At 53.2% G+C, this 26,307-nt stretch overlaps 1 protein-coding gene across 3 annotated transcripts in view; it reads left to right on the top strand.

Moving 5' to 3' along the window:
• The first annotated feature begins 6 nt into the window (after positions 1 to 6).
• SSBP3 (single stranded DNA binding protein 3) overlaps positions 7 to 26,307 on the top strand; it is a 55,265-nt gene continuing 28,964 nt past the window's right edge. For all 3 annotated transcript variants that reach the window (XM_027649076.1, XM_027649075.1, XM_027649074.1), the window contains exons 1-4: positions 7 to 141; positions 260 to 332; positions 529 to 590; positions 1,210 to 1,294. In XM_027649076.1, the coding sequence (XP_027504877.1) occupies positions 86 to 141; positions 260 to 332; positions 529 to 590; positions 1,210 to 1,294 (276 nt within the window). In that variant the 5' untranslated portion in view covers positions 7 to 85. The remainder of the gene's footprint in view (positions 142 to 259; positions 333 to 528; positions 591 to 1,209; positions 1,295 to 26,307) is intronic.

Here is a 26,307-nt window from a genome sequence, read left to right as displayed (position 1 = left end):
CGGGCGCAGCGGCTCCGGCGGCGGCGGCAGCGGCAGCAGCGGCGGCGGCTCGCGGCGGCCGCCCCTATCCTGCTCGGCGCGGACCATGTTCGCCAAAGGGAAGGGCTCGGCGGTGCCCTCGGACGGGCAGGCGCGGGAGAAGTAAGCGCGGCGGCGGCGGTGGCGGCAGGGGGAGCGGGGCGGCGGCGGGGTGGCTTTGTGCGGGGCGGGAGCGGGGCGCCTCCTCCTCCTCCCCCGACCCGCCGCTCGGCTGTTGCAGGCTGGCGCTGTACGTCTACGAGTACCTGCTGCACGTCGGCGCCCAGAAGTCTGCGCAGACCTTCCTGTCCGAGGTGAGCCCCGCCGCCCCCCGCGCCCTTTGTGCGCCGCCGCACGCCCGCCCTCCATCTTGCGCGGGGCGGCGGCGGCGCCGGGGGGTCGCCGCGCGTGGGGGGGCCCACGCCCACCCGCGACCACCCCCCACCCACACCGCCCCCCTCAACCCACCCACCCACCTTTCCCCCCCCCCCGCCTTCCTCTCTCCCGCAGATCCGGTGGGAGAAGAACATCACGCTGGGCGAGCCCCCCGGCTTCCTGCACTCCTGGTGGTGGTAAGTGCGGGGGGGCCGGTGCGGGTGCCCCGTCGCGGGTGGGAGCGGCCCGAGGGGGTGGGGGGCTGCCCGCCGGGGGCGCGGGGCCCCGCGGGGTGCAGCCCCGGCGATGGCGTGAGTCAGCAGCACAGCGGCGGCTCGGCGAGCCCCGAACCGCCCCGGCTCCCGCTCCCCGCGGGGCGTCGAGGCGCGGCGGAGCCAGCCCCGGCCCCGCGGGAGCGGCGGGCAGGGCTCCCGCCGGAGAGCTGCCGGGCCAGCCGCAGGGACCGCGCTGTGCCGGTGCCACTGGGGCGCCCGGGGGAGCAGGGCTGGGCGGCAGCACTGCTGAGAGCGTGGGAGAAGTCCCTGAAGTCCCGCGGGGGTTAGCCCTTCGAGGAGTTACCCCTTCAAGGTGTTACCTCTTACAGGCTAGTTTTGCCTCTCAGAACACCCATCATCCCACTTGCTGACGGTCAGGTCTGAGCAGTGTGGAACTCAGATGCACAGCTGGGTCCGGCTGAGGTCCCCTCCCAGCCGTGGGTCCCGTGGGTGGGAAGCCGCTCACCTCTGCTGACCCCCCACCCGGGTGCCCAATCCCTGATGAGTAACTGCTCCTCTCCTGGCTCTCTCCGCCACGCAGCGTGTTTTGGGACCTGTACTGCGCAGCTCCCGAAAGGCGAGACACTTGTGAACATTCGAGTGAAGCCAAAGCCTTTCATGACTACGTGAGTAACAAGTTTCTAATCCTCGCGGTAATTATGGCGTTGGGGAGCTCCGGCGCACTGAGAGCCAACCTAACGTAACCGACTGGCAAAAACCATGGGGTTTTTTTAACCAGCAGTGCTCTGATTTGACTGAACAGTATTTCATAATGTTGCAATTATGTAAATGAGCTCAGATACTTATCTTAAGCACTTAAAGGCATTTGGGTAGTGGTAGAATTAAGAAGTTTTGCCTAGCAATGGACAACAAAGCGTTTATAGGGGGTCGATGGTGGGTTTCATGCTGAGGACACCTCAGTGGTGAGATGTTTCATGCTGAGGTCACCTCGGAGGGTGGGCGGGGGTTGGATTTTGGTGGGGAGGAACAGGGGGATTCCCCAGACTGCTGTTGAATGCCCCAGTTAATATCTCCTTGCCTTTGGCAAGGCTAGGGGCTTCCTTGGTTGTCTGAGTCCTCCTTTGATCCCAGCAAGGTAGAGGTGTTGGCTTGGTTGTAGGTGGGGTTGCAGACCCCCTTGGTTGATTGTTGTGCATGTTGGCTCTCCTGGTTTGGGTTGTTCTCTGCAGAGGTGGTAGCCTGAACCAGGGATGGATGATGCTTCTGGGGTGGGATGCTGGAACTGAGGTGTCTCCCAGAAAGACACTCCTTGGCAAGAGTGCATGTCATGTCTGCTCCAGGGGGCGATGGGTGGGCTGCCCACTCCCGTCCTGCACACACCACCCTCATCTGCAGCGTCGGGAAGAATGTGCATCAAAGGATTAGTCACCTGGCTGTGGGCTTGGACCCCAGTCAAGTGAGTTTAAACCTTGTAGCAGGAGCTGGTTTTGTCTGCTCCGGGGAGACTATGGTATGGAAACCATTTTTCCTCCCTTCCCAAGTTTCTCGTTGCCTCAACATGCCTGGGTTGGGATGTGTGAGGGTTTGCTGGCGAGCAGCACCAGGCGAGTGTCTCGGGGACCTCCACAGCATTCCTGCAGGCTGGTGCCCTGGTTGCCCTGGGGCAGGCAGTGCCAGGCTGCTGGAGGGCCTTGGCTGGCTGCTGAGGTGCCTTTCCTCTCTGCCCATCCTGCTGGGTCATGGGGGACGTGGGTCTGGGTATTTGCTAGGTGGGGTTTGTCTGTCTGTCCGTCCCTCCCCGTGGCCATTCTCTGCATTGCTTGTTTTTACTGGGTCGGATTAAGATGGTGAACTTCTGAACTGAGGGTCAGAGCTGACAACCGGCAGCAAATCTAGCAGTGCTTTGCTCTGTGTGAGCAGCTGCTCTCTTTCTAGGTGTTTTGGGCCAAATTCTGAGGGTTTGGGGAGCCTGGATGGGACTGCAGGCTCATCAGGAGCAAAGCAAAGGTAGATCTTTGGGCAGCTAAGCCACAGGTGAAGATGACATTAGCAAGCAAGTCATGGTAATGCTCCATTCACAGCAGCCTCCTCATCATGTCTGAGGATTTAGTGTATTTAGAGAAATTAATCTTTTTTTAGCTTGGTAATAATTCTAACAATAGGCCTGAGTGCATTAGATGATTCGCATAAACTTCTTTAATACACGTTGCTTTAAGCTTACAGTAAATAGACACAATCCTGATTGTTTTTAATTCTCGGTGTAATGCAGTTTTGTAACAGTCCCAAGTGCTTTACCTTTTGGGCTTTACAGCAAAGACTTCTAAGAAGATTTTCACTCTCCTGTGCCTTGGCTTGGTGGCACTGGGTTGGTTTCCCCAGGCATATTTTGACCACAGGACAGGGGTTGTGCTTCTCCTCCCTGGCGTGGCCGGTGGCGGATGCTCATGGCACAGTCAGTCCCTCTCTGAGGGAGCGGTGTTTTCCCGGCACAGCGTGTACTTTACAGGGCGAGGGACCTACCTGGCCAAAACTTAAATATTGACCAAAGAACCAAACGATAACCGTGGGAGCGTGAATAGCACCTTGTTTCCCTTCAGCTTCCAGGGCAGGCTGCTGGTCCCAGTGAGCATGGTGGCCGGCCTTGCCGATGGTTGCTGGGGCTGGAATGCTGGTCTTTATCAAGCACCAAACCCAGCGACCCATCAGTGGTGCATGGCAGCTGAAATGGGATATGAGCCCCAAATGGAGCTGGATCAGCAAGTCATGAATCACTTCACATGGTAATTGTGTTTAAAAATATCCCAATATTAGTCTTGCCACAGATTGGTGGAGCGTTGTATCTACACTTGGCCAAGGATGGGCAAACTCTGTGTGCCCAGCTTGGTGTTTGCACAAAATACGGTGGCTTATGTATGCAAAGATGGTGTATTTACCACGGTGCTCTTAAGGACAGAAGGAGGGGATGCTCTGGGAGCCAGTTGGGTCTTGGTATGCCACCATCCCAGAGCCAGCACTGTGTAGGGGTGCTTGCCTGGGAGATGCATCGACAGGCCTTGTTAGCAGGGTGCTAATGATGGGATTTGCATGCTGCATCATTTCCACTTCATCTTCCAGCATAACCGTATGAAAACTATTAGGAGCAGCAGGACAAATTGCTAATTTCCCCCTCCAGTTTTGAATATTTAAATCTTTAGCAAGAAAATAAAGTAAGGAGAAATCCCACCACTCATTTTTTGAGAGGACCTTTGAAAGGCGTGGGCTCTTGTGATCTCTTAGGAATATTGCTTTTTATGTTTCCCCTGAGGTTTTTCTCCCAAGCTGGGACAAAAGCCTGCTGGAAAGGTGCTTGTTGGGGGAAGAGTGATGGGAGCAGGGATTCACCTGGCACAGGCAGGAGGAATCCTGTGATTCTCTATCCTTCCATGTCTGGCAGGACTGTGTGTCTGTTAACACAACTATTGAGTTGTGTTGATTGGAGGGTTGTTAGTCAGCCTGTCCCACCTCTATCAAAAGAGTTGATCCAAGTTAACAGCACCACAAACACGCATCAACTCCTAAAACTCAACCTGTAGCCATTAATTTAGGCTCCTCCACTGGGCAGAGCCCCATGGAGAGCATGCCAGCGTTATGGCACGCTCCCGGAGCCGGCGAGCTTGCAACAGGATCGCTCGGCATGACAGGGGATTTCAGCCGCCGCCTTATCTGGGAATTGGCCGATGGCTGGTCGCAGTTGAGCATTTCAACACCGTGAAAGCCAATACAATTTGAGTTAGCGGTGATGACTGCCAGTTTAAATACCGCAGTGAATTTCTGTCAAAGAGCTAATACATAGAAAGGGGAATTGCAGAAAACTTGATCACCAGAACCACTTCAGTCGATTTTGGCCTCGAGCTACAGAAAATGAACTTAAATCTAGTTGACTGTTGCTACATACTTTTTGTGGTATTGCTCTGCCTGCACGGCCAGCTCAGAGTGTCAACACGCAGGAGAGAAAAATCAGGGTAGGCTTTGGCTGACAAAGACTTTGACTTCATCTTTCTCTTCCTCTGTGTCCCCCAGTTTTCTCCTGAGAAGAACCTGCACTTGGGAGCATTTGAAATGCTGTTTACTTGGCAGCACAAGATCTGCGGAGCTGTGGCTTCAACTTGCCATTAATGCAAAGCATTGATTTATTTATTTTTGTTTTTAACTTTGGAAAGCTGCTGCAGTTCTTTCTAACTCAGGTCTGGAAGGATGATCTGCAGTAGTGGGGGCAGATGCTGCTGGAAAGGTGGTGGTTGATATGGGAAAAGATGATGTGTGTGGGGCTCATGTCGTCCCATCCTGGTTGAGCACAACCAGGGCTCCTCCCTTTTTCCCCCATCTGAAATGGTTCTCCTTGGATTGAGATCTCAGTGAGAGGTTTCTGAACTGCTTGGAGATGGATGGATGGAGTATCCAGGCTTGCTGGTGTTAGCATGCAAAACTGCTCAGTGGGGAATGAGATAAAACCCAAGGGATTTGGAAGGGTTTTGGTCTACTGGCAGTACAGACTGGGGGATGTTCCCCAGGCACTAGAGTTTGAACCCCAAACCCAGTTGTTTCCCCTGATGTAGGTGCCCTTCCAGCCACGCTTTGGGAGCACGGGAGATGGTCCTTTTCTGCTGGATCTGCCCATCACACCTCAGCCGGCTGTGGGACAGGCACCCTGTCCCAACATCACTGCCTGGGTGTACCTGGGCTGCCAGGGGGCTTTCATGTGGTGGTTGTGGTTAAAAATATCCCAATGTGAGTCTTGCCTGAGGTTGGTAGAGCATTGTATCTACACTTGGCCGACAGTGGGCAAACTCTGTGTGCCCAGCTTGGTGTTTGCCCAGAATACGGTGTTTGTGGCAGCACTTTATTGTCACAGCAACTTCTGCTCTCCAGGGTCTGTGTGGCCATCTCATGGTGTGACACCTTGGCAGGTGAGATGGCTGTGTGGGAGGAGATGCTCTTCATTGATGAGGGGTTTGGTGGACCTCCCTTGTGAGGTTCTCTGTTTGCTTCAGGACCAGTGAAGGCTGTGAGACCCTGGCTCGAGGCACCCATGGCTGTGTGGGGTGGGACTAGCAAGTGTTAGTGCTGGGATCCACGAGTACATCTGTGGTGGTGGTCCATGAGAGCTCCTTCTGCAGTGTGCAGCCACTGTAGTGAAAACATGTTGCCTAGGAGAGCAGATGTTTTTGGGGCAGGTTTGGCACAATGCAGGGACAGGGGTTGGGAACAGCTTTATGTGGTCCCCATGAGCCCCCACAGGCATTGCCTGAGCCTTGGGCACGTGGCTCAGCCAGCAGCACACACAGGTCTGTCCTGTTTCCAGCTCTGTCTGGGCTCCATCCAGCTCTGCTCTGCAGAGACAGGGCTCCCTGGTAGGTAACCAGAGGAGAGGAGTTTCCTTCAGGAGTGGCAGGCTGCCAGGAACAGCTGCAAAACTCCACATCACTTTAAAAAAAAAATTACAACAAAAATAAATAAATCCAGATATTCTGTCTCCTGGCATGGCTGGGCTCAGGCTTCCCTCCCAGTTTAGGGTGCCAGTGAGCCTGGGTGTCCCTTAAACCCTGCTCTTGCTGGAGTACTATGCAAAGCTGGATTAGCTTAATTTTATATTTTACACAATTTTGGCTGTCACAACAGACCAGCCTCCTCTGCCACTTCCTGCTGCCCACTGGCAGGACCAGGGCATTTCAGAGCAGCACCTTTCCATGGGTGATGCTGATGGAGAAGCTGCCGTTGTGAAACCGGAGGTCAGAGCCCAGAGCTTATGTCTTAGTCTTTGACTGGGGAGCCTAAATATTTATCCTGTTCTGTCCCTAATGAAAACAAATTGTCAACAGTTGTTCAGTAACTGACTAAATTAAAATCTGTAATTAGTCAATTAGATTAAAGAGTTGGCACAACCTGATTGTATCATGCTGGTTAGGTTATTAAGAGAAAGGGTGTGATTTTTAATTACTGAATGCTAATTTTGACGGTTTCAAATGGAAACAGACGTTCCCCCCCCACCCCACCCTGAGTGCCTCTGCAAAAGTAAGGCAGGGGATGGATTTTATATCAACAAATGGTGCGAAGATGCAAAGTTTCTCCGGCTCCAGTCCGGGAGGGGCTTCTCCAAAAAAAGCTGGGAGTGAGATGAGAGGAGAGGAAGGGTTTCCTCAGTCCTGTCTGCGGATGGGAGGACAGGTGGGGATTTGTGTCACGGGTGGGGACTCCCTGTACAGATGGGTGCTGGGGTGGGTGTCTGGGTGCTGCCCATGGAGGTTCTGCTCTGCCACCCCATTGCCCATCTCCATGTGTGTGTGTGTGTCAGTGTGTCCTCGCCTTGCACAAGCCCATTTGCAGCAGAGAGGCAGATTTGAGTATTTTTTATTTTCTGTGCGTTTTTTGTATTATTTTTTTAATTCCCTCCCCCGTCCCCCCCCCCCCCCCCCCTGGTGCTTGGGAGGGGCCAGCTTCCAGTGGCAGGCAAAGCCCGCAGCAGGGAGGAGGAGGAGGAGGAAGGCCTTGCTGGCGAGCGCAGCAGCCCGCGCCATCCCATTGTTTGCCCCGGCGGCCACGTGGGCGAGCGCGGTGAGGCCGGCGAGGGGACCCGCTGCCGGCGCGGGGGGCTGCGGGGAGTGGGGGGGGGCGGCCGCCTCCGGCAGCTGCTGGGCTCCGGGAGAGCACAAAGCTCACAGCCCTGCCCTCCCCGGTGTTCTGGGGTCCCTTCGGAGGAACAAAGAGGACGAGGGTCCGCCGTGCCAAGCTGTGCCGTGCCTGTGGGAGGTTGGCCTGGGAGGTTGGCCGGCACGGGGGGAGGTGCTCCTGTCCAGCAGCAGCGGGCAGTGGGGAGGTGTTAGGTCAGGACGCCGTGTGTTGGGTACGAGTGAGACTTTCCTGTTCTCCTGATCATTTCCTTCCTTACCTTGGAAACTTGGATTTTCTCCTACCTTTTGTTCCCTATTTTTCTCTTGTAAAGCTGTCCCTGGTTCTATTGGAAACAGCTGCCAGAGCTGGTCCGGGGAGCGGGCGGGGGGCTCTGGCTGTTCCTCCTCTCTCACCGCTCACGCCCCCGCGGCAGAGCTGGCACCACCGAAATGGCACCCGGCTGTGCGAAGCTCTCGCTGGTGGGGGGATGCTCTAGGGGGGAGCTGCTGCAGCCAGGTTTTCTCCTGGTTTTCCTTATGAACAGAGGGAGAGCGGTGCAGCACCCGGAGCAGCTCATGTCCAGCCTGGCTCGTGCTGGGGATCTGACCTGCTCTGCGCACGGGAACCACGGAGCGGGCTGTATCCTCATGAGCATCACATGCCCACCTTACCAGCATCCCACTCATGGGTCAGGGAGGCTTGCTGAGTCCCACTGAAGCTTCTGCTCAGTCCTGAGCACTTTCCCCCTTATTTCCCATCATCTTTCCCTTCCGATCCCTGGAGGGTCACCCCAGGGCTGGGGTCTCGGCAGGGCAGTGCTTTCCTCCAGGCTGGCAGGGAGCGAAAATGTCTCTTTGGAAGTAAACAAATACCTCACCTCTGCCTCAGTTTGGGGTTTAGGTTTTTTCTTCTCTCAAAACTCCTGCTCATGGCCACCCAGGTGCCAGGAGCTGAGTTCAAAGCTACAGCTGTGCAGTCAAGGGGGGGAATTTCCAAAATATGGGGTGGCTGCTTGTGGGTGCCACTTCCCATGGGTCGTGGGACCACCCGGCTGCCTACGCTCCCACTGCCACATCCCTTCTCCTATCCCCATAGCAGTGTCACCAATCTGCTGTGCTGGTCAGGGTGAGAGGGGCACCTGGGGGACTTGAGTAAGGTTTGGAAATGGATAGGGCACAGCTCCATGTGGTAAAGCCAGCTTTTCTTTTGTCTTAGATTTGTGCATTTAATTTGTATCTCTTTTTGGATAATAGGAGAAACACTCTCCTGCACGAGTGTAATGCTGCATGCATGGTGCCTGTTAATATCAGAATTAAGGAGAAAAAAAAAAAGTGTGTATATATATGCAATTATATCTACACAATATGCAGAATTAGGATATACATATGTATATAGAGGTGCATGTGACTGTATTTGGGGTGATGGGACAGAACAGTGCTTTTATTCTTCCCCCTTCATGGCCAGTGCCACCACAACTAGTGTTTTTGAACAAGGTGGTTTCCACCTCTGCATTCCCCGGGCCGGGTGGGAGGCTGTGGGGTCCATCCGTCTGTCCATGTGTGAGGCTGCAGCCTGCTGCCTTAAGATAAAGTCCAAAGGAAGACCTCTGGCTGTGTCTTAAGCTAACATTTTCTTTTTAATTTTTTTTTCTTAATGTTTCTGCATCAACCCTTGAACATTTGATCTGGTGCCTCTCCTCCTGGGGTGCGGCGGCTTTCTGTAGTGAAAATGAGCTCCCGCCTCCCCTCCTGCCTGCCTCAAACAGGGTCTGAGGTGGGGGAGTTTCCTTTCTATTTTCCCTGGATTTGGGCTGTTTTTTTACAATCTTACAGGGCTGAGCTAGCACCTATAATTGGAATTTTTTGGCTACAAACCAAAGCAGGGGATGCACTGCAGTGACTCTAACTTGCTGGTGAGCACAACCTGCCCGACACAGCTGAGATGCTGGCATCCCATGGTATTCCCAGCAGGCACAACAGTCCACAGGCAGTCCCTCCTACCTGGATTTTCTTCTGTGCCTGCCTCCAGCCCCAGCTCTCACCTGTGCAGCTCCCATCACACCCAGGGCACCTGGTCCAGCACCAACTGGTGCCCATCAAGGCAAGTGGCAAGCTGGCATCCCCTTTCTTCCAAAACAGCCTTACTGTGGGGTTGTCCCAAGCCTTGACTTGGCTTTTTTATTTCTGGCAAATGTCAGATGGGAAATAGCCCTATGTCAGCCCATGGGCAGCTGGCAGTGCTCAGCTTTGTCCCCAGACAGGTGGGGAGCTGCTTCCTGCCTCAAGCAGTGCTTTGCAGCTCAGCCTCTGGGCTGGGGAGCAGTTGGGAGCCTGGTTGTTTCAGGTTGTGTTTTTTGCCTCTTTTTTTAAAGTGAAAGGCAAGGCAGGCTGAGGAAGGGGGCAGGGCGCTTCCTTGAAGCGCCCTGGTTTGGGGTGAACAGATAAGGGTGCTGTGTCATGCTGGGCTCCCCTCCCTGCCAAAGTCCAGCAGAGCATCCTCCTTGCCCTCCTGCTCTTCTGGCACTCACTGGGTGCTCATTCCTATATTTGGAGGGAGTCCCATTGGATTAAGGGCAGCCTGTGGTGCAGGAGCTGCTTGTCCGCCTGCCCGGGAGCGATGTGTGCAGTGAGGAGGAGGGAGAGGTGCTTCTCTCCCCCTTAGCTCCTTTCTGCTGGAGAGCTGTGCAGCTGGTGGGGTGTAAATCACACCCAGCCTCCCCCTGCCCATCTGCCTGTGGGATGGTGGGGGGGGGTCATAGTTGGTAGCAGCTTGGGGTGACTCTTCATTGCAGCTTCAACTGTTCTCCTGTGTCCTTGTGGCTCTGGGAGAATGCCCACTCATCCCTGAGGAGCAAAACCTGGCTCTGCCTGTTGATGCTGGAAATCCTTTGGCTGTTGGGGTCTTTCTCTGCAAGATGTTGAACAAGGAGGTAGGTCCTCCTCCAGAGCACACCCTGTCGGTGTTGGTTTGGAGCAGGGAGAACCACGCTTTGAAACGCTTGGTCTCATCAGGGGGGCTTTTGGTGGGGGTGTGCTCCATGGGATATGGCTGGGGATGAAGGTGGGCACTCACAAGCAAGCAACTGCTCTGTGTTGCACGTGGGTACCTTCAGCCCAGCTCAAGCCCCCATGGAAACCCCAAACCAGATGGTTTTGTTCTATCCTGGGCATCGCAGTGACAGTAACACCCAAGTACTTCACACCTTTGTCAGTCTCCACTGGAGAGAAACTGAGGATCCCAGGGCTCGTTTCATCGTTAAAAGCAGATGTACTTGCTTGTCCTAGAGCCCTTCAGGGTGTCATGGCACGTCCTGACAGCTTGTCTGTCCTTACCTGCAGTCATCAAGGAGTTTTCAACATGACTTATATAAAGCCTTTGTACTTGGATTGCTCCACCGTGCTGCACAATGGCTTCTTTGTCATCCTGCCAGCTAATTAATTTTAACTTTTACCGTTGCTCCAGTGTGATGCATCGTCCACGTGGTCCATTTGAAGCTTCTCCCCCACCTTAAGTGTTTTCCAAGCAGTTTGACTTGTTGCTGCTGAACACTGGAGAAATCAGCTGGCCCCGCTGGTGCTCATCTTCTGGAGAAGGAACTGCCCTCACACTGCTGCTGGAGCCAGGGCTAGTGAAGGAAAAGCCATTAGGAGGCTCAGGTTCTCTCCAGTGGCTTGTTTCTCTTGGCTGGAAGCTGAAGGTCTCCACAGAGAACATCCTCTGATGAAAATAACAGGCTCTCACTCCCCGGCTGGTGATTGGCACCGCGAGTATCTCACAGCCAGAGGGGAAAGCCTTGGCTGTGTCTTCAGGACAAAAACCCTCGTACTCAGGAATGTCTATGCATGGGGATGTGATGATGGTTATTTCTGGAGCATTGGGTTCTGTTTGGTCGTGTGCTGGAAACTGGGTACCTTTCCTTTGCATCCTCTGAGCAAATGTCTCCAGCACTGGCTCCGAGTACCAGCACAGCATCCTTGGTGTAGCAGGGAGCTTAACCCTGCTACCCCCAGGATGTTCAGAGAGGAGCTGAGCATCTCCTCAGAGCTGCCTGGAGAAGGACCAGGAGGAATGTGACTCCAGCTGGGTGTCTCAGCCCTTGGGGTGGGACGAACCAGAGTATTGTCCTTCCCGGGTAGGAGGGATGGAGATGACCACATGCATAAACATCAGCTGAATGTGCAGTGCTGTGGCAGAGGGAAGTTCCCCTCTGCTCGGGATGGGGACTGTGGCAGGTCAGGGAATATGGAATTGCTGCCTTTGTGTTTAATCTGGTTATAAGGACGGCTATTAGAGATAATGAATTTTGCCTGTCCCCGCCGTTGTAATACAAGAACCCAACTGTCTTTCAACACCGCGAAGGTCACTCCTCTTTATTTCTGGTTGTAAATATTGCTTGTTACAGATGTTTGGGGTTGACAGACATGGCTAATTAAGTTTCTCTTGCCAGCCAGTTGGCAAGGTGTAGGGGTGCCGGCATGGGGGTGAGGTCGGAGGGCAGGACCGGAGCTGGGCAGCAATGCCAGCAGCCCCTCAGCATGGTGGCCTCAGCCCCACAGCAAAGCGGGGCTGCGTTTGCACAGACCCTTGAGACCCTTGCCCCTCTCTTTATTATGCATTTGGAGCAGGCTGGTGGGAAGAGGGCAGCTTTGGGAGTTTCCATTTTGCTGTCTTCCTTTGAGGGGAATTTAGCAGGAATTGTCATACCTGCTGTCCCCACCCTGACCTGAGGGTGGGAAGAAGGATGCAGAAAAACGAATCCCCATAATTTTTGCCATTGGGTATCTTTTGCACCAGTGCCAGCAGAGGCTCTTTCTTTCCCAGAGAGATTTTAACATGGGAACGATGGTGTGCTGGGTAGCAGAGCCAATACCTCACACCGAATTAGCACCAGGAGGGGTTGGGAGCCCCTTTCCCTGGGGCATGAGGCCAGTTGCTTCCCCGTGCTCACCCTGCCAGGCAGGAACCAGCCGCGTGTGCTGCCTGGGCGCTTGGAACGCAGCACGTGCTCCCCGGCTCCCCCCGTGCGCCTGATTTATGCCGCTCCACATTTTCTCCTCCTTTCCATGCCTCTTTCTCCTCTCCCTCCTTTTTTTTTTTTCCTTGTGCTGCCTGTGAACTGCCTTGTTTTTTGTTGTGTTTTTGTTGTTTTTTTTTTTAATTCCCTTATTGCTCACAGGCTTCCCCATTATCCCAGCAAGCTGCAAGATTTAGGGCTCCCTGCTTGTGTGCATTCAGAATGGGGTTTTATCCTCCCAGAGGAGGGGACCGTGGTCTCCATCACCCCGCTGGGACGTGATCCCTGGGCGGTGAAAGGGCTGTTTTTATTATTTTATTTTACGGTCGCAGAGCACAAGTCTTGTATCCCCGTTCTGGCTGCTCCTGGCCATGGATTGCAGCAAAACTGGCGGGGTGGCCACGGGTGCCCATCGCCTCCGTCCCAGCGTCGCTGCTGGGCGTAGCGCCGGCCATCTGTCCCCTCCCGTGCGGCGCCGGGCTGCCGGCTGCTTGCCGAGGCATCAGGGCTTGCCCGGCGTCTGCGAGGCCACGAGAGAAAAAAAGGAAAGGGGAAAAAAAAAAGTTCCATTTTTGCTTTGTTTGCCCTCATTTCATATGCATAACCTCACTTTTTGTTGCCTTTTTTTTTTGCCTTTTTTTTTTTTTTTGTCCATCCCCCTGCTGCTGTGCCAGGCACATCGAAAGTTTGCTGGGTCTTGCATGCGTGTGCGGATGCCGAATAATTTTATTACCCACCTGGAAGGGAGCCAGCACGGCGTGCGTCGCACAGGAGGTGGCTGCTGGGGCTCCTTCCCTTTGCTTTCCCTTTCCCAGCTGCCCCCCCTTTGCCTCCGCTGGTCTCCTGCCGGTTGCATCATCAGCATTACCCTTTTATTTTATTTTTATATATATTTCTTAGGGGTTTTTTTTGCTCCTTAAAGGGTTAAAACCGATGGGGAAGTTCAGCTAGCACTTGCAAGATATGGTTGCCTTAGCAACAGGCCTCCTAATCTGGTAGGTGACCTGAGAGACTGTGGAAGATGCAGGGGTTGGTTTGGCATTTCATTATTTCATGAGGCTGCGGCTCTCCAGCTGGTTCCCTTCCCAGCGCCGCCACCGCTGCTGCTCCCCCCACTGCCGCCCCCGGCATTCCTTGGCAAAGCCTGGGGGGTGGGGGCCAGCACCATGTTCCCCTCCCTGGGTGCTGGTGGGTCCTGGACCTCTTGCCCAGGGAGGGGGAGAGGACTTCCCGCAGCCTAGGTGATAATTATTCGACTTTGGGGTTGTCAAGATGGTTTCCTGCCTTGCCTTCCCTCCTTCCAAAGGATTTGCCGTGGTGACCTGGTAAAATAATCTGTGTGGCCCCAAGAGCTAGAGTTGCACTAGTTGGCACTTGGAAAAACTAGATTTCGGAGTCTTGTACTGCACTGTTGGGGTGAAGCCCGTCAGTGGGGCTCAAACAAACTGATGGGGCATGAACAGGGTAGCATGAGTTCACAGTAGCTGGAAAAGGTGATGGAGTTGAGATGCAGCATCCAGCCAGCATTTTGGGGAAGATTGGTGGGTTTGGGAGGAGCATGGCAGTGTTATCCCAGCTGCTTTAGGCTGTTCTGAGCTCACTGGGCCAGCTAAGCAGGATCAGCACATGTCCATGGATGGATGGACCAAGATCTGGGCGTTTTGGTGCTGTAGCCATGGCCACCTTCTCTTTTTTTTTTTCCTTGGGAACATCCCTCAAGTTGGCATTTCCCAGCTCTCTCCCTTTCCCCTTGCTGTAGTGACCACCTGCTAGTCCTTGCCAGTGATGGGGCTGTCTAAATTAAGAAGCTGCATCAGAAAACTTCCCTGCCAAATATTTGACCTCCCTAAATCTCTGTGCACTGTTGGATGGGCACTGAAAGTCTTCTGCCTGCACAGTCCCATGTGGGATTTGCATGGATGTTGGTTGCACCCAACAACACACATCAGCATCCTGGTCCAAATCATCATTGAGCTCTTTGCCACGATGGTCAAGCCACTCTCTGTGCCCCAAACCAGGATGTTTTCCTTCTTACTGGATGCTGGTTACAATGTATGGCGCTGCCCTTGGCATCCAGCCAGGGTGGCTGGGCAAGGAGACTCCGGGGGAAGGGAGGTGTCCAAGGGGCTGGGGCCAAGCTCCCTCCGGGTACCAGCAGAATAAAAGGGCTTGGATAGCGCCAGAGGCATCCCATTCCCGAAGATCCCAGTGTGCAGACCTCTTTTGTTTTTTTTCCCCCTCCCACTATTGCACGGCGGTGGTGGCAGCTGCCTGTGGACACCGGGGAGAACTGCCTTTGTTTATCCGCCTCTCTGGCAGAGCGAGCACAGGGATGCTCTTGGATCGAGGTGCTGATCTGTCATCTCCAGGTTTTATGCATCCCCAGACAAGAAATCAGAGGTGCAAAGCGCAGACTTTTTTGTTACTTATCGCCGAGCTCTGTGCAGAGCACGGCTGCTGAAAGCAATCTGGTGTCTGCGATGCCCAGATTTATGGTTTCCCAGCCTCATTCAAGGTGTTGGCTTCCACTGGGAAGCAGAAAACCTGGTTTGAGCCATCAGTGCAGGATGAGAAGACCATACCTTGTACTCACATTGGACCGCAGGTCTGGTCCCCAACCTGGTGAATGCCCCTTGAGCCTGTCATCACCCTGGGTTGGACAACATCTCCCTTGCTCCATCTTATCTAGTAGAGAGAGTAAGACCAAAGTCCGAGGGAGCTGGAATGGCTCAGCTTTCCCTCTGGGTCTCCTTTACTCAGGTCACGCTTCTCTGAATTTCCTGCCTACCCTGTCAGGATAGCAGAGGCAAAAGTTGCCCCTCGGTGAGCCATAAATAGGTAGGGGAAATCCAGGCGAGCCAACAGAATCCCTAGAAAGCCCTCTTTTTGATCGCTTCATCCCTTTTTTTTTTTTATTCCCCCCAATCTCTGCTTTGTGAGGCTTTCCAGGATTTGTCCCTCTCGGCGGGGATGTCAGCCGGTTCCCCAGGCATGGACAGACGGACAGGCTGCCAATCAGCCGGCACGCACTGTCCTTCTGCAGAGACACACAGGCTCCTGGGTCTCGAGTACAGGATTATACGTTTGGGTTTTTTTTTTTTAAAGAAAATCAAAATTCCCAGGGAAAATATATTAAAAAAAAATAAAAATCTCCCCCCCCGCCTCCGCCCTGCTGAGAAGCAGCTCTGCGATGGCGGCTGGAAAGCGAAGCCGTAAGTGTTGCGCGTGCCATCTGCTCCGCTTGGATCGCGGGAGCGGCTGGAGCCGGCACAGCCTTGCGGGAACGGGGGGGCAATGTTTGCTGGGGTAAAGATAGGGTCCCCCCCACCCCATATTCCTCCCACTTGGGGTCCTCTAGGTTGATTTGAAGTCCAGGCTGGGGTGCTTGAGCCCCAGCTGGTGATGCTTGGAGGTGTTTCATGCGTATGATCAGGAGGATATGCAGCCCCTTCCTCTGTAGGTCATCCCCGGCATGAAGATGGTCCTGGGGTAGGATGAGTCATGTGGAAGGGAATGGGCAGGTTTTGGAGTGTTTTAGGCATCTGCAGCTTCGCTGGCTGCCTGAGTTGGAAGCACGTGCTGGCAACAGGGTGCTCTGTAACGTAGGGTGCATCTCATGGGGACCCCAGGTGATCACTGTCCCAAGAGCAGCTCAGCATGATACATCTGATCCTCCCAGAGGGGATATCAAAGGAAAAATCCTTCCCCAGTAAGGAAAAATTACATGCTGTCTTTAAAAAGAAAGAAACGTGTTTATTTGTGGGTTTGCTATGGGAGCACCTCTAGGTTCCCACACGACTTCCTCTGCAGCCAGGCTCCTGCTGGATCTTTAGCTGGGGCCACCGGAGCAGCTGGGTTTCCCTCTCCTTCCCTGTTTTTACAAAACTGGTATTTTTTTGAGACTTCCCAGTGCATCAAGCCAGCAGACACACAGGTGGGGTACAGAGGGAACCTGGGCATTCTCCCTCTGAAGGCATCTGTGTGCTGCATGTCCTTGGCAGCTGTGCCATGAGCTTGTGCTGGGTTGTAGGTGGTTGGCTTGTTGTTTAGGGGTTGTCAAGAGACGACAATCCCCAGAATGTGTGATACCCAACCTGGGACATCAGTTTTGACTGCAAGGACAGCAGCTGTAGAGCTCTGAACTACCCCTTGGCTTGGCTCCACTGCCAGTGGTTTTGGTGTGTGGATGTATGTCACATGTGTCCTGTGTATGGGCTGTATATTTATGTACATGTATATGGTTTAATCCCAGCCAGCAACTAAGTACCACTCACCTGCTTGCTCACACCTCTGCCCCAGTGGGATGGGTAGGAGAATGGGGAAAACAGTAAAACAGAATGGGTTGAGATAAGAACAATTTAATAATTGAAATAAAATATGATAATAGGAATGAAAAGGGTGATGATAAAAAGAGAGAAATAAAACCTAGGAAAGATAACTGGTGCACTGCATAGTTCCTTACCACCCACTGATGCCCAGCCTGTCCCTGAACAGTGATTTTATTTTCTGACCAACTCCCCCCCAGTTTATATACTGGACATAATAGTCCATGGTATGGAATATCCCTTTGGCTAGTTTGGGTCAGCTGTGCAAGCCATGCTACCTCTTGGTTTCTTGTGCAGCTCCTTGCTGGCAGAACATAGGAAGCTGAAAAGTCCTTGACTGAGAGTAAGTACTACTTAGCAACAGCCAAAACACCAGTGTGTTATCAACGTTGTTCTCGTACTGAATCCATAATACAGTGCTGTACCAGCTACTAGGAAGAAAATTAACTCTATCCCAACCAAAACCAGGACAATGTAGTATTTTTTTTTTCTATTAGAAAAGGTTTGCAGAGGTTGGGAACTTGGAGAGGATGCCTGATGCTTCCCCCCCACCTCTTCCCATGCAAATGCAGTCACTCCTCTTCACTTGCTGATAGAAGGAGCAGCAGCCTCGTGAGTGGGTTGAGCCAGCAGAGAAGGAAAAACACTCTGCAAACAAAACCAGAGGGCTTGTAAGGAGAAACCGGAAGCTGAGGGAGCACAGAAGTGGCTGGAGAAGGTGTCTGAGGGGGCTGCAGAAGGCTTTTGATCATGCTGGACTTTGGGACAGGGTAGAAGGAACCCAATTCAGTGTTTCCCACACTTATTCCCAGTCAGTGACCACGGTCAGACCTTCAGAGGGGTTTCTGAGGTTCAGCACTGGCTACAGTGAAAGCTTGTTAGAGCCCAGCCTTTTATTGGGGAACCTCTTAGGAGCCTCAGCTCAATTCCATAGAGGAGAGTAGTTTGTAAGACACGTCCACCTCTCCTAAACCTGGCGTCCAGGAAGCGCCACTGTGCCAGCAGCATGTCAGCTTTCCGGAGATGCCCACTGCCTTTAGCCATCCCACTTGACTAGGTGCTGCTTGCAGGTGGTGGGTTGACCCTGGCTGGATGCCAGGTGCCCCCCCCAAAGCTACTCTGTCACTTCTCAGCTGGACAGGGGAAAGAAAATACAACAAAAGGCTTGTGGGGCAGGGTAAGAACAGGGAAAGATCACGCACCAGTTGCCATCATGGGCAAAACAGACTTGACTTGAGAAAAATTTAATTGAATTTATTGCCAGTCACATCAGAGTTGGGTAATGAGAAATGTAAACTAAATCTTAAAGCACCTTCCCCTCACCCTTCCCTTCTTCCCAGGCTCAACTTCACTCCCGATTTTTTCTTCCTCCTTCCCACCGGCAGCACAGGGGGGACAGGAAATGGGGGCTGCAGTCAATTCATCACAGTTTTCTCTGCTGCTCCTTCCTCTTCATGGAGAGGATTCCTCACACCCTTTCCCTGCTCCAGTGTGGGATCCCTGCCATGGGAGACAGTCCTCCACACACTTCAGTGTGGGTCCTTGCCACAGGGCTGCAGTCCTTCAGGAACTGCTCCAGTTTGGGTCCCCTACAGGCCACAGGCTCCTTCAGGCATCCCCCTGCTCCAGTGTGGGCTCCACCACGGGCTGTAGGTGGATCTCAGCTCTACCATGGACCTCCATGGGCTGCAGGGGACAGCTTCCTAACCATGGTCTTCCCCACAGGCTTCAGGGGAATCTCTGCTCCAGTGCCAGGGAGCACCTCCTCCCCTTCCTTCTGCACTGACCTTGGAGTCTGCAGGGCTGTTGCTTTCATATTCTCACTCCTCTCTTCTCTGGCTGCAGTTGCTCCTGCACAATAAGTTTCCCCCCTACTTAAATACATTATCCCAGAGCCTAGACATTGCAAGTAGCTTGGAGTGCGGCACTTTGGTGGCTACCCCTGAGCCCAGCGTTCAGAAATTCATTAATTGGGCTGGAACAATTATTTTTGGCTTTTGCAGAGGGAAAGGCTATAAATAATCACCCCGCGAGCTTGTGCGGTGACTTTGCAGACTCCGTGGGGGGGGTTGTGTTGGGGGTTTTTTGTTGTTTTTTTTTTTTTTTTTTGCTGCCGGCCGACTGGCTTTTTCTTGGCGGCCGAGAGTGGGAGACTTATCTGCAGAAAATGCCATTTGAGTTGATTAAAGAAACTCCTGCCATTGGCCCAAACTCCCAAAGTTTTTGCAGAAACGGTTAAGCTTTCTGAGAAACCGCCTCAGGGACCTGCCTGACTGCAGCATGGCCCTGGGGCGGTAGTGGTGGGGACAGGGAGGAGGGCAGGGGGAAGGCTGCCCAGGCTCAGAGAAGGAAAGCAAAGCAGAAAACAAAGGATGCCAGTCTTGGAGGCATCTTACCAAGGAAGACTTACTGGGAAGAGGTGCGAAGGGGCTGTGGTGGTAGGCTTCTGTGCTTGCACCTCTCTGACAGCAGCAGCTTGCACAGCCTTCAGACTAAGGGATTTTGGTCATTATGGAGCCAGGTTTCAGCCAGGGACTGATCCAGAGGTGCAAGCCTCTGTTTCACAGCACCCATCTCTCAAGCTCACCCATCCCAACACTCATCCAACCCCCTTAGAAGCCAAATCACAACAACCTCAGTAGGAGCAAACAGCATCTAGTACACCTTCTTCTGTAAGCCCTCTGTCACATCTAAAATAAATTTGCATCTAAATTGACAGGCTGATTTTAATGTCTTCTGGCTATAGAGCACTGAAGGCCCAGGCTTCCCTTGTAGGTGGGCGTGGGGCATCATCCCTGCTCTTGCCTGGGCACTGGTGTGGTGGCACAGAGCCATCCCAGGGCAGAGGTGGGAGAGGCATAGGGTGACTGCTTGCAGGGAAGCAAAAATGCAGTATTTCCTTTTTCAAAAATAACAGATTATTGAAAGGACTGGGACTTACAGACTAGTGGCTGAGAATGACCAGCACTGGAAGACAGCAAACAGACCTTCCCTCTGGGGATGCTGTTCTGTGCCAGGCTGCTCAAGCTCCAGGGCCCTGGGTTTGCAGGAGCACATCCCACATCTCTCTCCTTGCCTACCAGCAATTAAAACACATCCCTATCGTATGTATGGGCTGCCAAAGTCAACAGCCCTAAGGCGCTGATGTCCTGGAGTGTGTTGCTTTGGCCAGTGCACCCCTTGGTACCCAGGTTTGTGGAGCATCACTGGGGCTGGAGCTGGAGACAGTGTGAGGAGCTGTAAGAAGGAGCATATCGGGAAAGGCTGCCTAGAGCAGAGCATCTCTCGAGCAGTCTCGCCGTGGCAGCTTTCCTTCGTCATCCATTATTTATTTGATCCTCTGCAAAACAAATTCGCTCCTCAGCACTGATTCTGATGACGGTGCTCATTTTACAAAAGAGGTAAAAGGAACTGGTTTTGTTCCCGGTCTGAAAGACTTGAACAAAAAGGTGTGTTTGCCTGCCACCTTCTCTGCTATATCAGTGAGATAAATCTGCAGGGTTTTAGAGTGGTGCTGGAAATTTTGGAGTCTCAAATAGTGAACCGTCAAGTGATTCTTTTCCCTGTTGATCCCCATCTTCCCTGGACTCCTCGCAAGGGTGTTTGCTATGGCAGAACCAGGGGGTGACCAAGATGCTCGACTCACCTCATAGCTCACCGCTGAAGGTTTCTCGAGGGCACAGCTGTGTGTACAAGGAAAAGGGGCTTCATGGGATGCGTCTCTTCCCCACGTGTGGTGTTGGAGGGCAGCTCTGCTTTATGGGTGCACAAATAAGTATATGCTTGGGGTTTGGGGCCAGTGGGGTGGTTTCACAGGGTTATTGGGGATGTCCTCAGTCACACCAGTGGCCAAGCCAGCTCCGCCTTGCTTCCACCAAGCAAACTGGAGTGGTGGGCTAAATACTGGGCCGGGAAGTTTGGAGGGAGGAGATGGCGTGTCGGAGCCGTGTTCGTCAGGATGGAAATAACTGTCAGCCCCATTCAATCTGTCGCCTTGTTCCCGGGGGACAATTGCAAAACAGGATTACTGGTACTTAAAAATTCATAGAAAACGTTTCTTATCACAACGTCATAATTGTTATGACTCAGAAGAGTAGAATTGCCATTTTCCTGTGCCTTTTTTCCCCCCTCACTTTTGTTGCATACCGAGTCCCTAGCTGCAGCTGCGGGATCGTCAGGAAAGAAAAAGAAACAACAAACCAGGGCAATGCTTTATTTTATGCTAACTGCTGCATTTGACTTGAAAATGATGTCCCACTGGGTCTCGTGGTCAGCGTATTACGACGTGATGGATGGCTGTCAGAGCGGCGGTGCCTGGCAGATTGCGATGGGTGGAGGAGAACAGATGCCCGGTGACTTCAGGGGCTTTAGCGGAGCCCGGGACTGAAGAGTGGAAAACAAAAGCAGATGGGAGAGCTCTGCTTGGGCTAACTATTCTTCTCCGGCCACGTGTCAGGGAAGAAAGCTCGTCGGGTGGCCGTGTCCCTTCTGTGCTGTTCCTCCGTGGTGAACTGGGCTACCTGATGAAGCCATGGGTGAACCCCACTTGACCTGAGACCTGAGCCTATGTGCAAACCATCACTGCAGGTTTCTAAAAGTGCAGTCTTTTACCCTCCTGAAAGAACAGCTTGCGCTCCAATTTGATGGTTCTTGTTAACCCTTGGCCCTACTGATGGATCCAAGGCAAGACCTGGGCAGGCTCCAGCAGTTACCCTTTTGGAGGGTGTCTGCCAGTGTGTTTTGTGCTCTGCATCATGTTTGCCTTTGGAGTTGTGCAGGACCCCGTGAATTCTAGCAGTGCCTGATGCAAGCAGGACAGCGAGCCTTTCCTGCAAGAGCCTGTTTCAAATAAAACCCTTTGCAGGCGCTGCTCTGCAACTCTTCATCCTCTCCCTGTCCCGTCTCTCCTGCAAACTTTCTTATGCCTTCTGCCCTTTCAAAGGGCTTGCCCCATTTCTCCTCTCACATCTGTATTTCCTCATCTTTGACCCCTTTGCTCTCCTCCACCCCTCTGGTCAATCCAAGCTTGGGCAGGTGGCTGCTGCCTTCCCAGCTGACGTTTGCCGGGGATTGCAGGGTTAATGGTAAAATGAAATTTCACTGCTGTTTTTAAATTAATTGAATCATCAGCGTGGGTAACGGGAAACAGTGGTATCATAATGTATTTGATATGGGTCTTTAAGTCAGCATTTGCTGCGAGATCTAGAGCGCTAGATCTTGGTGGAAGCGATGGCTAACTGATATATTGCAGTTATGGCCACAGTACAAAGGCTCCTGCTACGTCTTAAAATGTTCAGGTCATGAAGTGGAGTTGGTTTATGATATGGCTGTTTTCCCTGCATGCTTCCCATGGTGCTCCTAGATCATACTTGGAAAAACCCTGCAGTTGGCAGGAGCCAGCGGTGCTCCCGGCTTGTGCCTCTGGGGAGGCACCAAATGTGTACGAAGATGCCCTTTTGGGTGGCAGAGCAGCATTGGGGTTTTGCTACCTCGACTTTTTGAGCTTATTTCTTCTGGAGGAAGCAGACACAAGGGAAATAATCCATTTTCCTCAAAGAAAACAGTGGAAAGACTTTTATTGGTTTGCAGCAACATCTGGCCTTTCTTCAGTGGCCCTGGGGTGGCTTCGGGACCTGCCTTGGAGAGGAGAAGCTATCCAGGCTGAGGGCCAGCAGCCTCAAGTGATGTCCCCACCATGCTGGGGACAGAACTCCTACGTAGGCCATTGTGTGGAATCCTCTTTTCTTGTCCTTTACCTGGTCCAGTGTGGTGGAACTGAATCCCGGTGTGATGAGACTGCATCCCAGTGTGGTGGAACTGCATCACAGCATGGTGCCTTTTGGTAGACAGTGGCACACCTCTTTGCCAGTGCTAACAGAGGGCTGGTATTAATTAAAAAGTGGAAAAAAGGTAAACTTTCAGCATATGTGTTGTGGAGCTGCTTGCAGGTTTCCACCCATGAGTGGTTCCTGCAGCCTGGGGCTGCTGGAACAAGCAGGATGAGAGGAAATGGCCTCAGGTTGCATCAGGGAGGGTTTAGATTTGATATTAGGAAAAATTTCTCTACTGAAAGGGTTGTCAAGCATTGGAATAGGCTTCCCTGGGCAGTGATGGAGTCACCATCCCTGGAGGGATTTAAAAGTCGTGTAGATGTGGCCCTTAGAGACATGGTTTAGCAGTGGGCTTGACAGTGCTGGGGGAGTGGTTGGACTCGATGTTCTTAAAGGTCTTTTCCAGCATAAATGATTCTATGATTCCCTCTCGTCAGCAACTTCCTCCGGAGATCACAATTGTATAGATGACCCCCGAGTCACCTACGGCCACGTCAGCAGCACTGCCTTCCCCAGCCAAAATCTCAAGGCTACTTAACCAACTGAAACCTGTCAGAAGCTGCCTTGATATGAATATTGATCTCCATATTTAACTCTGCTTTGCCCAGTTGATAACTGCCCAGGCTGGTTTTGTGGAGGACGAGCAGCCTGCAGGACCACAGCTGGATGTTGGAACAGGGTTTGGTGTGAGACACTAGAAAACCTCAGTGCTGAAGAGCTTGTTCTCGCGCAGTAGTTTAGATTTTATGTTAAGACTTGCTTATTATTTCTGCTAGTTATGTCTCTAATGAGGTGAGACGTGCCATATGTTGTCCATAGGGAGGGAGCGCTGCAGGTGGGGCCAGGGCTGGCCCAGTGGGTAGATGCTACATGGAAGAACCTCAAACTGCCTCAAACTCAGACTTGGTGAGATGAAATGCCAGCTGATCCAGCCATGCCATGAGCATTGGTGCCATGTCATGTCTCAGAGCCATCTGCCCACTGGTGGCACCTACTTGCTCTTCATCCACTTTCGTGTTCTCCAGCTTCCATCAGTTTCCTATCATTCCTTCTTCTCTTCTCTTACCCACGGTATTTTTTTGCTTCAAAATAGAGTGATTTTGGTGCCCGGTCCAACCACGCAGCTCCTTTGCCTGCTCATAGGAGAAGAAGCTCTGACCCCAATCTAAGCAGCCCAGGCTGGCTGCTCCAAGCAGGAGTTTGAAACTAAACCATAGCATGGTAAAGAAATATTTATTGGTGAGTCCTGAACTTAATTTGAACAGGGCTCTGCTGTTTAAACAATTGTTGGAGCCATAAACCAGAAGCCCTTAATTATGGCTAATTGTTTTCTGCGAGGAATCTATATGCAAGCTCATCAGCATGAGGGCTTCTTTGAAATGCACCAGTTGCGTGTTCAGGCATCATCCAGCCTGAATGTCCCTAATAAAATCAGAGGCAGAAGTGTTGCCTCTGGCCTGGCTGCTGGACCAGGCAGGAGCCTGTCTGCTGCTGCCTGCAGTTTCCTTAAACCTGAGGGTCGGGGCAGGGTGCAGGAGCCTGGAGGCTCTCTAGGCAGGCGGCTGGAGACCTGAGGGCAGGCAAGAGCAAGACAGGAGCTGTTTAGGGCATGGACTTTAAACTCTCTGGCATTTGGAGTTTGTTTAAAAACCAACTAGGTAAATATTTGTGAAGCGGTTGGGATCCGGCTGCGGGGTCAGGCGGTGTGTGCAGCCCTGCAGGCGGGTCTCTGGCCTCCCGTGGATCCTCTCCTTCCCGCTGTAAGAGGCACGTCCGTCCTCATCCCTGATGAGGAGATGGTGGAGGCAATGCAGGGCACTTGGCATCATTGCTTGGGGCCTTGTTTTACTAGGGTTTGGGGTAAAAACGGGTGCCTGGAAGTCTTTCTCTTGGGAGGTACTGGTGTGATGCTTCAGTGGGACATATTTTTAGGTTGGGTCTCCTGGCAAACCTGTGCATCCTGGGAATGTCCCTTCTGTGGCACCCAGACCACTTTGGGGGCTTAAAAGAGCCTGGGGGTTTTGGTGGTGGCTTTCTCTGATGAACCTGGAACTCCTGCCCTGTGCATCCCTGCAGGATGGAGGCTGCTGGGGGGATCCCGCTGGGGACCCACAGTACGTGCTAGGGCAGGTAGGACCTGTGCTTGCTAACACTGTTGGCTCAGGAGGATGGCACAGCAAGGCTGGTGTGGCAGGGATGACAAGGGTGGCAGGGCAGGAGGATGGCAGGGCAAGGGTGGCACATCAAGGATGGCAGAGTGGGAGGGTGGTACGACAAGGATGGCACAGGCAAGAACAGCAAGGCAGGAGGATGGCATGACAAGGATGGCAGGGTGGGAGGATGTCACAGCAAGGATGGCAGGGCAGGAGGATAGCAGGGCATGGTGCGGTGCGGTGCCGGGGGAGCGCAGGGGGAGCGGTCCAGGCTGCCTGTACACAGCAGCTGTCAGCACTGCTGCCTTCGCCCGCCCAGCCCCAGCCTCTTCCTCATGGCACAGATGGTTTTAACACTTTCCTGGGCCTTTTTTTCTATAATTAACTCTTGTTTGCAAGTGGGAAGACACTTCTTTCCTTTTGGCAGAGCCATCAAACTCTCCTCGGCGGTGTGCTTTTTTAAAGCCATCGTGTCTCTATCCCCCAACTGCAGTCTGTTGTTTTTACCAGGCTCTTTTAAGGCACTGGGCTGCCCCCCCTTTCTTCCCCCCCTTGCTCTTGCCCGGAGGTAAAATCCGCAGGGATTGCAGGCGGAGGAGGCCCCAGCCAGCTCCGGGAGGGGAGTTAGCGAATCCGGCCAAGGCGATACAAAAGCCGGTGCCCGTGGAGGGGGGAAGATGGAGGGGCCCCTTCCCTGCACCAGGAGCCTTTGAACCCCCCTGCTCCCAGCTTTGTGCAGCTTAGCAGGGTGCTGCCTGCACAAAGGCCCCTCGTCCCTCGTGTCATTTCCATGCTGCAGCTGGAAAGAGTTTTCCCGGGAGAGGCCATTGCCCACCAAAATTCTGATGGGTGGTGGGGGCTGCTGCAATGAGTGCCCTGTCCCACCAGGGCAAGGGGAAGGAGAAACCCCAGGGGAAGGGGAAGGGGAAACCCCTAAGATCATCAGAGCTTCACTGGTACTCAGGAACCTGCAGGGTGCCGGAGGAGGGGTGGGGAGGAGGGGTGGGCAGTTGGAGGGTCTTGTCTCTAGCCTGTACCAAGACATAAAAAACCTAACTGGAGTGCCATGGGCCATCCTCTGCCTTTTGGGGAGCTCAGGATCTGCCTGCCGCTCCCTGTGGGGTTTGGAGGTTTTCTACTCCCAAGGCCTTCAGAGCCAGGAGGTTGTGGGGTGGAATTCTCAGCTTTGGGGACCAGGGAGGGTCCACATCAGAGATGGGACCACAACCTGGTGCCCATGGAGAGGAGGGTGCTGTGGGGGCCATGCTACCGGTGTCGACCTGCTGGCATATGCCTGGGCTTTGCACCTGGGTGTTGCAAGAGCAGTTCTGACTTGGGGAGTGAAGGAGCTGTTCAGTCACGAGTGTGAAAAAACAAAGAGAAAAGGCCCATCAGAAAGTTTCCGTCAGCAGTCCATGGCCATGACCACCATGCCCGTGCTCCCTCCGCTCATTGGCCTGGTCCATCCCTTGAACTCCATTTACTGGCTCTGTAACCGGGTTTCTCCCGATGCTGCCAGTCTAAACAAGACCTTGCAGTGATGCTCAGTGCTCTCACTGTGCTCCCTCCCCCTCTCTACTGTCTGAAAGCCTGGGGCTCTTTTTATTTTTTTTCCTTGCTCTCCAGACTTTAAGTTTTCCTGCCTCATGTACCAGTTTATTGCTGGGTCAGGGGGTAGGGGTTTACACGCTGGTTTTATAGGGTTTC

The sequence above is a fragment of the Corapipo altera genome, unplaced genomic scaffold (genome assembly GCF_003945725.1).
Source record: "Corapipo altera isolate COAL_440 unplaced genomic scaffold, ASM394572v1 112, whole genome shotgun sequence".
Lineage (NCBI taxonomy): Eukaryota > Metazoa > Chordata > Aves > Passeriformes > Pipridae > Corapipo > Corapipo altera.
Note: the sequence above shows the minus strand (reverse complement) of the source record. Positions and strands in the feature narration are given on the sequence as shown.